At 36.2% G+C, this 17,996-nt stretch overlaps 1 protein-coding gene across 4 annotated transcripts in view; it reads right to left on the bottom strand.

The window, feature by feature from the left end:
* Positions 1 to 17,996, bottom strand: part of RIMS2 (regulating synaptic membrane exocytosis 2) — a 1,281,054-nt gene that overhangs the window by 294,361 nt on the left and 968,697 nt on the right. For 3 of the 4 annotated variants that reach the window (XM_053715268.1, XM_053715269.1, XM_053715270.1), the window contains 2 exons: positions 13,982 to 14,161; positions 11,619 to 11,728 (listed from right to left, as the gene is read on the bottom strand). In XM_053715268.1, coding sequence (XP_053571243.1) covers positions 11,619 to 11,728; positions 13,982 to 14,161 — 290 coding nt within the window. Of the gene's footprint in view, positions 1 to 2,634; positions 2,668 to 11,618; positions 11,729 to 13,981; positions 14,162 to 17,996 lie in introns of all 4 variants that reach the window. The other variant, XM_053715271.1, reaches the window with a different exon arrangement.

Below are 17,996 nucleotides of genomic sequence, written 5' to 3'. Positions count from 1 at the left end.
ACCCAAATCACAGGAGGCATCTATGTGCAGCCACCAATCAGCAGCTACTGAGCCTATTTAGATATGCTTTTCAACAAAGGATATCCAGAGAATAAAGCAAAGTAAATAATAGAAGTACATTGGAAAGTTGTTTAAAATTGCATGCTCTTTCTAAATCATTAAAGAAAAAAAATCGGGTTTCATGTCCCACTCCCTTTAATGTAATAAATATGTGCTGTACAAAGCAGTAAATCAAAACAATCAAAATATAGCAGCACAGTGGAAAGCTTCTTTATTCACATAAATAATACAAATACATAGCAACATCACATCAGTTCCCCCTTAGTTATGCTGTACAAACCATATACCAAATAACAGAACTTTATAGGAGATCACCAAACAATTCAAATGTTTAACCATCTAAGTGCACGTTTATTTGACATTTTAATATCGCCACCTACAGGTTGAAAGAATTATTAAACAAATCATATTTGATTAAACTACATTCTCCAAAGATCGCCACCAACAGGAACACACTATTAACATTTCAAACATTGTATAAATAACCGTCTTACTAAAAATGTAATATTTATCAACTTCTAAATCCTATAAAAAAAATGCACAAATACAAATCCTTGCTCATACAGTTTGGTTTCATAGCATGTCATTTAAATGTCCAAAAAGCATCACAGAACATAAACGTTTTATGTATTGCAGATTGTGTGCAGAAAAAAAACACACAAAAAAAAAAACCATGGTTATACGGAACTTATTTTAACATAACATAAGGCTTATTGGATTTTAATTGAATGCCATGAAATCAAATCGTATGAACAGGGGATCTGGATTTGTCAATTTTTTATAGGATGTAGAAAAAGATTACTATAGCATTTTTTTTAATAAAAAATTTATTTTTATAACATTAAAAAATATATATGGTATTATCTTGTCGGTGGCAAATATTTATAGGATGTATTGGAAATGTGTGATGTATCAAAATGAATGGTAATTTATTCAGAAACCTGTAGGTGACTCTATATTAAAATATCAAATGAACTGTCACTTAGTTAAATATTTGAACTGTTTGACGCCCTCCTATGGTATAAATGCCTGTTATTTAATATTAGGTTTGTACTGCACGAATACAATGACGAAATTATGCTGTGTAGTTTGATAATTCATGTGAATAAAAAAGTAACAAAAGCAATATACAGGTGATACCTTTAATGACTAACTTATCAGGAATACAGTAACATATTCTCTTTTAGTTAGCCATCAAAGGTATCACAAGTACATTACATTGGTTACTTTTGTGCAAAAAGGATTGTTTTTTCTTTGATACTATTGGCTAATGTCCCTTTTCTGTGTAATGTGAATACATATGTTTTCTACTTTGATGCTATATTATTATTGTCTGCACCTTTAATGCCAGATCGTTCTACAAATGTTTTGTAAAACATTGCATGATCAAAATTCTCGTTGGCACCCAAACAGTTTAAAGGGACAGTCTACACCTTGGTCATCTTAAAGTCTTACCTTAGATTAAGCTGCACCTTTTCTATATAATGCAGCAGTAATGGTAAAAAGGTTATTTTAGAATGAATATTGTTTTTGGCCACTGATGACATCATGATATGGGCTGCATATGGCATTCAATCACAAAAGGCTCGCTAGTTGGATGCAACTGACTGTCATTGCTATTCAGCAAAGTGCCTAGATGCTGCCCAGATTGTGATGTCATCAGTGGGCTGAGCTTGGCAGCCATTTCAAAGTGGCCAGACACAATATTCATTTTAAAATAACCTTTTTACTGTTCCTGCTGCATGATATAGAAAGGATGCAGGCGGATATTTGCAGCTTAATCTAAGGTAAGACTTTAAGATTACTAAAGTGTAGACTGTCCCTTTAACATAACTTCTATTTTATATGCTGTATTTCACTGTGAAACTGTTTCACTCTCCCTTACTGTCCTGGTAACAATTTTGGACTGGCAATATTTCTGCTGCAGCAATATTATGAATTGGAACAGAGGTGCCCAGGCATTATGTTGCCAAATGTAAGGAAAATATTCTAAGGATTCTGTGCTGAATTACAATTTGCTCATGTAAAACGTGCATTGTATCTAAGGTTATTGTAGTTGTACAGAAGAAAGCTGTGTAAAACACAATTAACCATGTCGCTAAACCTAAGGCCATAGTATCTCTACTGGATATGGAAAAAAATTGAAAATCATTCAACAATATAGTGATCTGGTTGACCCTTAGAGATCTACTGATAGGGACAATGTACCATTAGGGCACACAGAACTAGACACAGAAACTAGAAAAGGATGCACACACAGTATCTATATTACACAACACGGCCAGGGACTGAAACTGACATCTCTTAGATAGAACTGTCAACTATTCAGCTGCTACCGACCTTACACAGCAGCAGCACAGTGGGTAATGCAAACACAAATATCTAGTTTAGAATAATGCAATATATTGAGACACATCTGAAAAAACAATTATAAAATTGTCTTGATGTTTTTATAATATATATAAAAAGATATATAAATATATAAAATATAAATGTCAGTTGCAGTTAGGTTTATTTTGGCTTAGTGTCCTTTAACAGGATAAATGAAAGCAAAACCCATCTTTGTGTACAGACCTTCAAAAACTTCTATTTCTTTGTCTCCATTTTCTAGGGAAAACAGGAAAGGGAACCAAAATACAAGGGTTAATTATTATTTAAAAAAAAAAAAAAAAAAAACAGCAATAAATAAATGACCGTTGTAGAATATTGTTTGATTCTCTAGAAGATGATGTCCCTATCTGACACTCTAGTTGTCTTGCAGTCTACATGTTACAGGATTGTCATTATCATCTTGTCCCAGTTAGCCCAACCAAACAAGCAAATCGTCATATGACTCTGGAGTGATTGTTTCCTACTAATGGCTACTAAGGAGTACGAGTGGAGAGCAAAATTGCGCTTTTGCAATATTTGCACTCCACTCAGTTTAAATCGGTGCACGCAATTGTATTACAAGTAAAGCGCAATGCGAACGAGACCTTGCGTTCACATTGCATGGAAGCTTTGCACTCACGAGAGCGTGCTTCCATTGGCTCTAATGGGATATATTTATGTGTTTATATGTGTATATACACATATTAACACATAAATATATATGTATATAAGCATATACAAAAATATATACACAGTTTAAACACAGTCCCCTTAGACCGCTATGTAAAGGCACTTTTCAGTGCCGTTTTTTTTAACACCCCACATCCCCTCACTTTAACACCTTATAACGGCTTTGTGCAGTTATTTAAAAAAAAAAAAAGATGCTCAGATTTTTAATTTAAATAAAGAAACTGCAAACTTTATTTGGGGGCAATTGGGAAACATTTTTTTAATTAACCAGAGATCTGATCTCTTGTTAATTTTGCTTAGCAAAAAGTGCTACCGCAAGCTCGCTTTTGTTTCGTTCACTTGCTATCTTTATTTGAAAAGCAAGAATGTAAGCTTAGGAGCCAGCCCATTTTTGGCTCAGCACCTGAGTTGCGCTTGCTGATTGGTGGCTAAATATACCCACCAATCAGCAAATGCTATCTAGGGTGCTGAGTCAAAAATGGGCAGGCACCTTCGCTTAGATGCCTTCTTTTTCAAATAAAGTTAGCAAGGAGAACAAAGAAAAATTGATAATAGGAGTAAATTAGAAAGTTGCTTAACATTGCATGCTCTATCTGAATCATGAAAGAAAAAAATTGGGTCTAGTATCCCTCTAACAAGCCACTTCTAATGGCTGGTTATTTAACGAGCGCCCTTAAAGGGGCACATTTGCACCTTTACTGGCGCACGTTAAATTAGCGCTTTACTTGTAATCTAGCCCTAAATGAGCAACAAAGAATGAATTAAGTTTAACAACTTTTGCTTTTGTCATAAGTTTAAAGAACCATATTGTCCCTTTCAACAGGTTAATTGAGGACACAGATATTCATATTATTATTTTACCTTGTTCCATGATCTCTGAAGTGGTTTTCTTATGTATTCAAAGATCTCTATCAATTTTATTATTATAGGTTTGAACAGTTATTTTAGATTTATATAAAACAATATTTCAAACTAAGTAATATATATGTTCCCTTATTTTAATGGAAACTACTTTTTCAGTACCCAGTAAAAAAACCATAGTAACTCTAAATGTTGTTTTATTTGCAAGAAGTAGACAAATCATTAGTCTCTGGAAAACTCTAATCTTCTGTCACAAAGGGGTAGCCTATAATATAGAATTCAATTTAATAGTGCAATAAAGTCCAACATCCTAAAACAGATAAATCTTAAACTCCCATATATTAGAAAAAAATACAAACTGGTGCAAGAAAACAACAGCATCTTCTTAACTGAAGAAAAAAGCTTGTGTGCTGAGCTTTTCAGAACCGTACCAATGCATATTTATGTTAGTGTTAAGTATGTCTACTGCTTAGTGCACAGATCTCTAGGAGATCCATACTATTTTTCACAGTCAAGGTCATAGGTCATTTACAGGAAGCCAATTAGCTTCCTGCTTCAAAAATGCACTGCCTCCACTGCCAATCAGGGAGCTGTAAATTAACACAGCATGTTCACACAAAAAACAAGTTTTCCCCACTTCCCCTGAGTCTTAGAAGGTTAAAATGTCATTTTAATAACATATATGTTTCTTTATTTTCATATAATTTGAGACAAGTTTGCATTACACATCTTACTAATAAACATAATTTGTCAATATACAAAACCTTAAACATATACTACTTGCAATAAAAAAAACACAATGTATGCTTCCCTGATAAATTTCTTTCTTTCCGGAAATGGAGAGTCCACAACATCATTCCAATTACTAGTGGGATATTCAACTCCTGGCCAGCAGGAGGAGGCAAAGAGCACCCAGCAAAGCTTACCCATAACCCCCAGTCATTCAGCTGAAGGAAATGGAAAGGAAGAAAAACACAAGGGTGAAAAGGTGCCTGAGGTTAGCTCAACAAAAACTGCCAAATTATATTAAAAAAAGATGGTGGGGTTGTGGACTCTCCATGTCCGTAAAGAAAGAAATTGATCAGGTAAGCATAAATTTTGTTATCTTTCCTATGACATGGAGAGACCACAACATCATTCCAATTACTAGTGGGAACCAATACCCAAGCTAGAGGACACAGAATGAACAGAGAGGGAGAAAAAAGGCAGGAGGACCTAAACAGAAGGCACCACCGCTTGAAGAACCTTTCTCCCAAAAGAAGCTTTGGCCAAGGCAAAAATATAAAATTGGTAGAATTTGGAAAAAAGTATGTAGAGAGGACCATGTTGCCGCCTTGCAAATCTGATCCACAGAACCTTCATTTTTGAAAGCCCAAGAAAAGGAGACAGCCCTAGTGGAATGAGCCGTAATTCTCTCAGGACGTTGCTGTCCAGCAGTCTCATAAGCTAAACTAATCAAACTTCTCAACCAGAGAGACAAAGAAGTAGAAGTGGCCTTCTGACCCTTACGTTTTCCAGAGAAAACAACAAACAGGGCAGACGATTGCCGAAAAAGTTTAGTATCTTGCAAGTAGAATTTTAGAGCCCACACAACATCCAAGTTATGCAAAAGACGTTCCTTTTGAGAAGAATGATTAGGACTAAAAGAAGGAACAACAATTTCCTGATAAATGTTTCGATCCGAAATGAAAAATAAGCTACGGGAATCATACTGCAGAGCTGAAAGCTCAGACACTCTGCGAGCGGAAGAAATGGTAACAAGAAACAAAACTTTCCAGGATAACAGTTTTACATCAACAACATGCATTGACTCAAACGGAGCCTGCTGCAAAAACTTTAAGAACTAAATTAAGGCTCCACGGGGGAGCAACAGATTTAAACACAGGCCTGATTCTAACCAGGGCCTTGAACATCTGGTAGGTCTGCCAGACGTTTGTGCAAAAGGAAAGCTAACGCAGAAATCTGACCCTTTAGGGTACTGACGGATAAACCCTTATCCAGGCTATACTGAAGAAAAGACAAAATCCGGGGAATCCTCACCCGGTTCCAGGAGAAACCCTTATAGTCACACCAATAAACATATTTACACCATATCTTATGGTAAATCTGGCGAGTAACCGGTTTTCAAGCCTGAATCATAGTTTTTGTTAGAATTTGGGCCTCTAAAATGAAATTTTAATATAAACAGCAAGGAAGGCTTAATTGAAAAAAAAACTCAGATTATCTGAGGCTCCTACCACCAAGAGAGATATCCCTCTAGTAAGAGGAAATCCTCTCCTCCTAAATGATCCTTGTCCTGTGTAGATCACCAGAGACGTGTAGACTCTGGAGCTCCCTCCGTAATGAAAGCTATTAATCTCGCAACGGCACTGCTCCGCTAAACCGGAAGTGTGGGCGTCACGTGAATGGGACAAAAAAACTCTGCACAATACTTTTTACTATCCTTTATTGTTAACCCCATACATCCCTTAGCCATCATGTCTCATTCTGAGTGCCCTTCATGTTATGTGCTAAATATATTGTCCATATATGAATCCTCACTATTAAAAAATAAGGATAATTATGTCCCAGAAAAAAACGGATCTGAAAGAGAGGTTTAACCTCTTAAGTGCTGCTGTCCTTCTTTACCTAGAAGGAAAAAGCACTTACCTTAGATCCAAATGCATAATAGATGCTGATCCTTAGGTGTGGCAGAAGTGTCGCTTCACTCCCTGTCATAGACCTGTAGGAAAAGAAAGAACAGAGTAACCAACTCTGGCTTTCTACAAAGGGGTAGCAAAGTGTTAAAAGTAAAGCAAACATTTCCTTGACGCCTTTCAACTGCTAAAAGCCACCACTAATTATACTCTAGAGATTGACATGGACACAGCTAGACCCCAATCCTTGCTTGCAGGGAAAAGTACCCATAAAAGGATTAAAATCTTCAGACACCAACTTCGCACAACTTCCATTGACAGAAGCAGAGAGAATGACTAGGGGTTATGGGTAAGGCAGTTACACTTAACAGCTTTGCTGGGGTGCTCTTTGCCCCCTTCTGCTGGGCAGGAGTTGAATATCCCACTAGTAATTGGAATGATGTTGTGGACTCTCCATGTCATAGGAAATAAACACTGTTTTACAATTGCAATAATTCCTAAAATAATTGTGTTACACGTCTTATCATAGATAACATTCACTACCTTATGTTACGTGTTTAAGTTTTTGTTTTATAATCTACTCTACTTTTCATAGACGTCATTCAATATATCTGTAATAATAAGGAACAATAATGGTTAGATAATTATATCTTTCAAAGCACAACTGATTTTGTTGAGCATGAAACAGATATTCAATAATGGGAGTGATCAATGTTTCACTCCAGGTAAAGCTTAAAGTTGGCCCCCAAAAAATAGCAGATGGAATGATAAAAGCCTGCACTGAAGAATGAAGAATGGTGGTAAAATGTATTTACTATGTATTTACTAAGTATCAATAAATATTTCCCATTTGATTTAATTTATGAGTCACAATTCCTTAATGCAGCACACTACAATCCTAATGTGACTAAAATGATTCTAGATTTATGACCCCCAGTTGTATAATGTAAAAAAATGGCCTATATTATGTGTGTGTTGCACTTGCCATAAGACTGAATACGCATCAGCCAGTTTAGACATTTTATGGGCATATAGTCCACATCAGAAGCAATACGCATGCAGCCAATATATACGTAAGAGCATCTCATCTGAGATTTAAAAAAAAAAAAAAATACATTCAACTTTAACCTTTGAAAATATCGGATCATTCCGGTATGTCTGTTCTATTGAAAAGTAAACAACACCTAAACTAAAATGTGCCATCTATCTCACTTCAATTAAAAAAAAAATCATAATCTGTTTTGTTTTGAACTAGCTACCTAACTTTTTGACAAAAATCCTTTGATTTGATTTTGAACAAACACAAATAAAGTAAAATCATTTTTGATATACATTAATGAATAAATCCTTTCTTATAAATCCTCTTTACCTCATAAATTCAGGTTTACGTTTTATTTTATTTAAAGGGATACTAACCCCACATTTTTCCTTTCATGATTCAGATAGAGCATGCAATTTTAAGCAACTTTCTAATTTACTCCTATTATCAATTTTTCTTTGTTCTCATGTTATCTTGATTTGAAAAAGCAGTAATAAAAGGTTAGGAGCCGGCCCATTTTTAGTTCAGCACCTTGGTAGAGCTTGCTGATTGGTTTGCTACATTTAGCCACAAATCAGCAAGTGCTACCCAGGCGCTGAACAAAAAATGGTCCGGCTCTAAATATTACAGTACTACTTTTTCAAATCAAGATAGCATGAGAACAAAGAAAAATTGACAATAGGAGTAAATTAGAAAGTTTCTTAAAATCTCATGCTCTATCTGAATCATGAAAGAAAAAAAAATGGGTTTAGTATCCCTTTAAGCTAAAATGAGTGCTGGATAGCACTCTATAGTAAACCTGGAAATCTTCAAAAATGGATCAAACACTCTAAATAAAATCACATTTCTGTAAAGCCACAAACCTGAGGTAAGTAAAATAAACAGAGGACAATACATTTCAAGTTGTGGGCTGACTTTGTCCTTCCTTGACAGGCTAAGTCCATCAGCCTGTTTTCTAATTCACACTTTGATCACTCAGAGTAATGTATGATGAAACTAGTGCTTAATGTTTGTTTTTAAACTTAAAATGGGATTAATTTTTTTTAAATATTCAGCATATTCTTCTGTGTGCGTGGCTTTGTGTTATGTTTGTGGATACATTGCTGGGAGTAACCTGAGGAGTAGAAAAGATCAAGTAAACTTGAAAATATTTGTATAAGGTGATAATATTCCATGTAAATTAGTTTGCTAGCCTTCTGCTCATAAATTATATTGATCCACACATTACTCCTTTGTTTATTCTAGACATACAAGAGCCCATTTGTAAAGCTGTCAACAAGTTAAGCTTCCATGAAGGGAAGAGCTAAGCAATGTCTTAAGTTCTTTAAATGCCCATTTTAGCCCTATGCTTTATATATATATATATATATATATATATATATATATATATATATACACACAAACACAGTATATATGCATTTTTCATTAAACACAGGCAGCAAAAGCTAAATGAAAAAGGAGTGCTTTGCTTTTGTGACTCCTGCAATAAAGCTAATTTTATTGTTCTTGTTATTTAAATATATTTTCTTTATAAAGGGTAATGGGGGCATATTTGTTTAACAAATGTAATAGATCATTGATCTACTCCAAATACTGCTCATGAGATTATGTAGGAAATGAATGTTTATTTTATGTGGGGATAACTCTTTGTATGTGAATTTCAACACAAAAATAAATGAGAACACACAGTTGATGGCTTCAGAAAAGGGGACAGAATTTCTATACTAAATTTTACCGATAAATTTGATCAATTTAAATAAATTATATTATTCCTACTTTTCTGCTAAATTATATAGTAATACATTTATGTAAAACCTCATTTGCCATTTACCTACAGACTACTCTTGTGTATACAATTCCGTCTGTAGAGGTTTTTCTCCTTATATAAATTATGGCGATCAGTAAATATGGAAATATAATAATTAAGCATTTTTACACACATGCAGCACAAAAGTATTTATAAAATAAAATATTTCATAATGATATTTCATCTTGTGAGGAAAATGTATACAAAACATCCCTTTATGCTATAAGTTTGTTGAAGGCAAGCACTTTACAATAAATACAGAGGGGCCTATTTGTTAATGTGTGAGCGGACATGATACAATGTAGCGATGTAGCTGTCGGCATTTATCATTACAGAAGCAGTTCTGGTGAACTGCTTGCCGCCCCCTGCAGATTCACGTAGCAGGGGGTGCCAATCAGCCCGATCATATAGGATCAGGCGGATTGATGTCCGCAGCCTCAGAGCAGGGCGGACAAGTTATGGAGCAGCGGTCTTTAGACCGCTGCTTCATAACTGCTGTTTCCGGTGACAGGGGCCATTCGGAGTTTGATAATTCGGCCCCATAATCTTTTTTTTATAACTCGACAAAAATTTGAAAGACAAAATATTTTACAGAATTAAATACAGCATTTTACAAATCTGGTAACTGAGAAAATGATACACTACAGGAAAATCAGCAAACAACAGCAAAGCAACCAGCAACACACAATCTATGCTCAATGGGACATTTACAATTAAGACAATATTTTAAAATATGATTAATTAGTATTTACAGAAACGGTGGCTTGTTTCTGGAATAGGCTTTCAGTAGAGTTGGTAGTAGCAAATAGGAAATTCAATTAAAGAATGCCTACGATTTGCAAATAGTTATCCTGGCACTTAATTAAATGATACTATATAAATATACAAGACAAATTATAAACACTGTAAGTTGACAAAAGTGATCATCAACTAATATTTTGCTTAACAGAAAGTCATTCAAATGTGTTTAGCAAGTGGTTGCACGTGTACTCACTAACCCAAGGTCTGCACATGTATACAGCTGCCCAAAAGGTTTACAGGAATGGGAAAAAAGACCGTATGTACAAGACACATCTATGCAATTAATTTTGGCTATGCACTGTCATATTGTGCAAGGTCAAGCCCCGTCTCAAACTGTGGGTGATGTTACAGACTGTCACAAGCATCTGCGGTGTATGGGCAAATTGTCATGCAAACTCATGCATGGTCCATATGACAGGTAGCCTGCCTCATATGGGGGATAGACCTGGTGATTTAAAACTTTTTTTAAAATAAACATCACTTTAAAGTTAAGTAGCCAATTCAATTTCAAAATGAAGCAGCACATCTCACTTGAGTTAAACATTCCATTAGACCTATATTTAAGATATAAATATGCAAGAATCAGATGGGTCTCATCTGACACCAGAATCTATGTTTACTGATATTCAGTGCTTGACCATTTCAATACAAAACATACTACCTAAATTATTTGACATTTATGATTTTTTATGTCTTGGTGCTCACAAATGTTTCAAGGCAAGACTACTTTATATACTGCTTGACAGTGTAATTACTTTTACCATAACTTTGGAAACAACATTTAAAGGGACACTAAACCCAAAATGTTTCTTTCCTGATTCAGGTAGAGAATGCAAGTTTAAACAACATTCCAATTTACTTCTATTATCTAATTTGCTTCATTCTTTCGATATCATTTGCTGAAGAAATAACAATGGGTGAGCCAATCACATGAGGCATCTATGTGCAGTCACCAATCAGCAACTACTAAGCATATTTAGATATGCTTTTCAGCAAAGGATATCAAGAGAATGGAGCAAAATAGATCATAGAAGTAAAATTAGAAAGTTGTTTAAAATTGCATGCAATTTCTAAATCATGAAAGAAAAAATGTGGGTTTCAAGTCCCTTTAAGGAGAAACAAAATATCTTAACTAGCCACTGTTTATATTTTGTCTGACAAACAGGTGTTTAGGGTGTCTAAAAACCGCCCCAGACAACTGGTAACAATCACATATAACAAAGTAACTCAATTTGAGTAATAATTGTATTTTATATTGTCTTAAGTAGCTTAAACAAGCAAGACATCTAAGTAGTATGTTGCATGCTTAGGTGAGCAACCCATTCCTTTTAATACATTTATATATTAAACTTACTTCTTTCCAAAGTCCCTTTCGGTGGAAGTTGCGGTAATTGCCGACCTCTCCGCCCTGCTAATGGAGTGCCTGAGGGACTTGTTTGAACAGAGCCAGTTCGAGGATGTGCCCTATAAAACACACATGTAAGTCAAATATAACAGTTAGAAAGTGGGATATGCAGAATGAATATATATATATACGGTATATATATATATATATATATATATATACGGCATATATATATATATACAGTATATATATATATATATATATATAAACACACACACTTGCTTTAAAATATAATTTAATGGTAAGTTCTAAAATTCTGTTGGGTTAATTAAGCTGTCTAAACTATATTTTTTGACACTACAGCAATTTGCATAAACATAACAACTTATACAGTTAACATGAGGAGCAAATTGCAGATATTGAACTAGTTTGGATTGCAAAAGCAGACATTACAAATTTACAATAAAACACAAACTTTACTGGTTGTTATGACACATGATGAAAAAAAAGTCCAAAAGTTAATATGGAAAAACAGTGGTAACACAAAGTTAGCATAACCATTATAAATCACATTAGGTGAAATGCAATATACCGCAGAAAAAACAATTAACAACAACTTTCAGGCCTGTATTTATATGTATTATCATGCACAAATAATTCATTGTGTGATACAAAAAGAACATTTTAATATAAAAGGATATGTTTTTTTGTTGTTTAACCGTAAAACACTAATTGACGATTTGATTCTACAATATATTTAATTTAGGTGTGCAGTTTATAATTCATAGTAGGTTAATACATTTCGTTAAAAGGAAATGCACGTTTTATATAGCTTTATATATATTATATAGCTTTATATATATTATATAGCGTTAGCCTTTGTCTTATTTTTATTTTAGTTAATGTGCCACCATTTTGTAACATAGGTGGCACATGAAGGGGAGTTGCTGAATATGTGCAAACACATCAGCGCTGGAATTCAGTAAAAGCTAGATTTCAACATGGCAGCACCCATGATTAGATGCAGGCTGGGAATAACCTCAGTACTATGCTTATAAAAATGTATTTAACATTTAATGTCCCTTTAACAAACTATATCATCTTATCCTTGTAATTGTTTTAAACGTATGTTACTTTTTCTGACATTTATGATATTCTTATAACCACAATTTGGCACCATCACAGCAACATTATTTTATTGGCACAATCATAGAGGTTTATATGCAGTCCTTCTCTACGTTTTGAGTTTTCATATCTTGTTGTCTTATCAAGGACGGCTAGTCTCCTTTGTAATTTTAATTGAATTTAATTGTAATTTTTAAAATGTATTCTGAATTATGTTCACTTGTACTGATAAACCTTATAGAGTTTATAATGTGAATAACTAACTTGAGCAACATACGTACATGAGTTCCTCAGCTAATCAATAGGTAGTATCCCTAGTTTGTCCCCACTTAGAGCTCACGATTTTGAACACAAAGTTAACGTAGTACTTTTATTAATTTACATACTCAATGTCATAGGTCGCTGGAACACTTACTGGTTTGTTACTATACAATTTATAAAGCAATGAAGGCAAGATCAGTAACCACCTAAAGAAGTCTTTTAACACAATAGATGAAACATGCTAAAAATACTGTGTGTTGCAATGTCAAGTTCTATTGAATATTATTTAACCCTTAGCTGAGTATTTAATCGAGTTGCTTGGTCTAAATTGTAAATAGTCCAATGATTCCTGTTTGAACTATGAAAGGTACATTGTTATAGGGTAAATTGTATTAATTTCTGCTCCAAAAATATATAATCATTTCTGGTCTTTGTAGTGATTTATAATAGGTTAATAAGTACTCAAAAATATATCTTATATAATAAATCATCCAGTACAGATTGGTTGAACAGAGCCATAACAAAATTCAGGTCTTCTCCCCCAAACTGCACCAAATGCTTTCTTTAAATAAAGATATGTTTTCTGGACTTATTAACTTCTACATGTAAAAGATCTTCTATAATAAAAATGAATTAGTTGCATGATGGCATGAAGGATATTTCATAAGCAATGTCTGATGAAGACAAACAATATCTCATTCTGTAAGAGAAGACATGATTGTTATGAAGTGTTATCTATAGGTTAGAACCAGTATCCCTGAACAATGAAAAAGAATCACAAAACAAATGAAATTACTGTTAGTAAACGACGTACAATGGCAGCCACACCATTATATCCACAGAAGAATATAAGTAGTGTGTTAGCAATCAAAACGTTAGTGTTCAACTAAGAATGACAAGGAGATATTGGTTAGCAACTGGTAAAATTAAATGGTGATTCTGTGGGGGAAGAAAGGGTATTGACTGAGCGACTCTCTTTTTTTCACCTCGATAAGGCAGGTGAAGGAGGGGCAGATCTTCCCGTCATTAATGATGGCATCGACCTCATGAGGTTTGAGTCAGGGCGCTCAGTGGATCTGGAGCGGGAGCTGGTCCGCTCTAGCACAGGCCGTTGTTCTGTTGACCTGGATCTTTGATATGGCTGTCTATCTGCCGCTTCACAATTCCTGTAATGTTAGTCAAAAAGCTGCTCAGTTGACCTTCTAACATGTGCATTGGGAGGAAAGATTTTTATTTATTTTTTCTGGTACTAGATTCGAGACTTTATGCTTAAATGCAAATAAAACAACTGTTAACTTCATAAGAGCATAAGAAATATGATGCTTGCATATTCCCAATCATATAAAATATTTCTTGCAAAGAAAACCAGTTTCTCACAATGGTGATCCTATGGGAAATGAAGATTTAAGAATCAGGTTAACAAAACCACACGTCATATCCCTCATAAAGTCATAATATACTTTTCCACAATAAAAAATAAGGGTATGATCAGAAAATAAATTAACATATTTGCTGCAATTAAAAATACAGATTAAGATGAATACCACTATGTTTTTTTTTGCTTAAAATAACTAGACTTATGCGTCTCTTATATAGTATGTAACAAAGTGCTATTTATACTAGTTATTTTAAAAAAATGCATGATGGTAAAATTATTACTTAGTGTCACCAATCATGAAGTCACCACTTAAAATAACATTTTACTGCAATGCAATGTAATAGAAATAATCTGACACAGTTTGATGAGCACACTGGCTCTTGTGTCTGATGAGCACACTGGCTCTTGTGTCTGATGAGCACACTGGCTCTTGTGTCTGATGAGCACACTGGCTCTTGTGTTTGATGAGCGCACTGGCTCTTGTGTTTGATGAGCACACTGGCTCTTGTGTTTGATGAGCACACTGGCTCTTGTGTTTGATGAGCACACTGGCTCTTGTGTTTGATGAGCGCACTGGCTCTTGTGTCTGATGAGCACACTGGCTCTTGTGTCTGATGAGCACACTGGCTCTTGTGTTTGATGAGCGCACTGGCTCTTGTGTCTGATGAGCACACTGGCTCTTGTGTTTGATGAGCACACTGGCTCTTGTGTTTGATGAGCGCACTGGCTCTTGTGTTTGATGAGCACACTGGCTCTTGTGTTTGATGAGCACACTGGCTCTTGTGTCTGATGAGCACACTGGCTCTTGTGTCTGATGAGCACACTGGCTCTTGTGTCTGATGAGCGCACTGGCTCTTGTGTTTGATGAGCGCACTGGCTCTTGTGTCTGATGAGCACACTGGCTCTTGTGTTTGATAAGCACACTGGCTCTTGTGTTTGATGAGCGCACTGGCTCTTGTGTCTGATGAGCACACTGGCTCTTGTGTTTGATAAGCACACTGGCTCTTGTGTTTGATGAGCACACTGGCTCTTGTGTTTGATGAGCACACTGGCTCTTGTGTCTGATGAGCACACTGGCTCTTGTGTCTAATGAGCGCCCTGGCTCTTGTGTTTGATGAGCACACTGGCTCTTGTGTCTAATGAGCACCCTGGCTCTTGTGTTTGATGAGCACACTGGCTCTTGTGTCTAATGAGCGCCCTGGCTCTAGTGTTTGATGAGCACACTGGCTCTTGTGTCTAATGAGCGCCCTGGCTCTTGTGTTTGATGAGCGCACTGGCTCTTGTGTTTGATGAGCGCACTGGCTCTTGTGTCTGATGAGCACACTGGCTCTTGTGTTTGATAAGCACACTGGCTCTTGTGTCTGATGAGCACACTGGCTCTTGTGTCTGATGAGCGCACTGGCTCTTGTGTCTGATGAGCACACTGGCTCTTGTGTCTGATGAGCACACTGGCTCTTGTGTTTGATGAGCACACTGGCTCTTGTGTTTGATGAGCGCACTGGCTCTTGTGTGTCCAACTGTTTGTGTCACTCATGCAAAAAAAGGAAACACTGGGCTAGATTACGAGTGGCGCTAACTGTTGCACGCAAGCAATACAGGATTTATGGCGGCTCTTTTTGTGTGTCGGAAGTAGTGCACATGCAAAGTAAACATGTTCCTATGAGCACAATTGAATTTAACCCACAACTTCGGACCTCTGGTTAACTGTTACGCGAGACTAAAAAGTTGCATAAAACACATCAGAATTACATTTAAAAGTACATTTACACTCATAATAACACTAATAAAAAGTATTTACTTTTTTATAAGGACTCAAAGATATAAGGTCTCAGGAATTAAAAAAAAGGATGCAAAGGGCATTAACATATATGTACTGTCTATTATATGGTTATTAAGTTGGTGACATCTGGTGGTTGTATACTGCAATTACAGTATTAGTTCCTCTCACGAATGAAACAGGAAGTGTCCTGTCTTTTGCTAATAAAGTTCACAATCTATACTATAATTGCGTTTGTAATGTCCGTCGCCGTCGGCAGTTGTGTACGCATCCTCAATGGAATGTTGGCAGCGCAAGGACAAAATAATTCACCTGGATGCACCCTGCCATTTTCGGAATCCACTGGGATGTAGCGTAAGCTGCATCCCGGTAGATGCAGCAAAGGCAAACGAAGCATTACTAAAGCAACAACTAACCGTCCGCATCAAGTATTTAAAAAAAAAAAACTAACCGCCCGAATCAAGTATTTAAAAAAAAAACTAACCGCCCGCATCAAGTATTAAAAAAAAAAAACACCCCCCGCACGAAATATAACAAAAAAAATCACTTAACCGTCAACCACCCACATAGGAATACACCTAATTACCCTATTAACCTCTAAACCGCAAAACCCCCACATCGCAATAAACCTAATTATCCTATTAACCCCTAAACAGCAAAACCCCTATAACTTCTTCCAGGAACATCCTGTGCGGAGCGGAGCTTAAGACTGAAGACCGCGGAGCTGAAGACCGGCGACCACGGAGCCATAGAGCGTGGAGGATCCTCTTCATATGATCTCCGCCGTACACTGAATAGTGAATTCAAGGTACGCGATTAAAGATGGTGTCCCTTGAATTCCTATTGGCTGATTTGATTCTTCCAATTCAAATCAGCCAATAGGATGAGAGCTACTCAAATCATATTGGCTGTTCAAATCAGCCAATAGGATGAGAGGTACTGAAACTATATTGGCTATTCAAATCAGCTAATAGAATTTCAGTAGCTCTCATCCTATTGGCTAATTTGAATAGCCAATAGGATTTGAGTAGCTCTCATCCTATTGACTGATTTGAATTGGAAGAATCAAATCAGCCAATAGGAATTCAAGGGACACCATATTTAATTGCGTACCTTGAATTCACTATTCAGTGTACAGCGGAGATCGTACAAAGAGGATCCTCCACGCTCCATGGCTCCGCGGTCGCTGGTCTTCAGTTCCAGGGTCGCCAGTCTTCAGCTCCGCGGTCTTCAGTCTTCAGCTCCACTCCGCGAAGGATGTTCCTGGAAGAAGAAGAGGTTGCGCTTGGAAGAAGACTTCACCGCCTGGAACAGGGCCTTCTCCGCCGGCTTCAGGAACGGTGAGTAGCAACCTTGGGGTTAGACTTAGGTTTTTTTTAAGGTTTTTATGGGGGGTTTGTTTTATTTAGATTAGGGATGGGTAGTAAAAGAGCTAAATGCCCTTTTAAGGGCAATGCCCAAACAAATGCCCTTTTTAGGGCAATGGGTAGTTTAGGTTTTTTAGTGTTAGGTTTTTTTATTTTGGGGGGTGGGGGGGTTTACTGTTAGGTGAGACTTTGCATATTTTTTTTAAAAGAGCTGATTATCTTGGGACAATGCCCTGCAAAAAGCCCTTTTAAGGGCTACTAGTAGTTTATTCTTAGAGTAGGGGGTGTTTTTATTTTGGGGGGCTTTTTTTATTTTCAAAGGCCTAGATTTAGAGTTCGGCGGTAGCCGTCAAAACCAGCGTTAGAGGCTCCTAACGCTGGTTTTGGCCGCCCGCTGGTATTTGGAGTCAGTGATTAAAGGGTCTAACGCTCACTTTACAGCCGCGACTTTTCCATACCGCAGATCCCCCTACGCCATT

Source organism: Bombina bombina, chromosome 5, assembly GCF_027579735.1.
Source record: "Bombina bombina isolate aBomBom1 chromosome 5, aBomBom1.pri, whole genome shotgun sequence".
Classification (NCBI taxonomy): Eukaryota; Metazoa; Chordata; class Amphibia; order Anura; family Bombinatoridae; genus Bombina; species Bombina bombina.
Note: the sequence above shows the minus strand (reverse complement) of the source record. Positions and strands in the feature narration are given on the sequence as shown.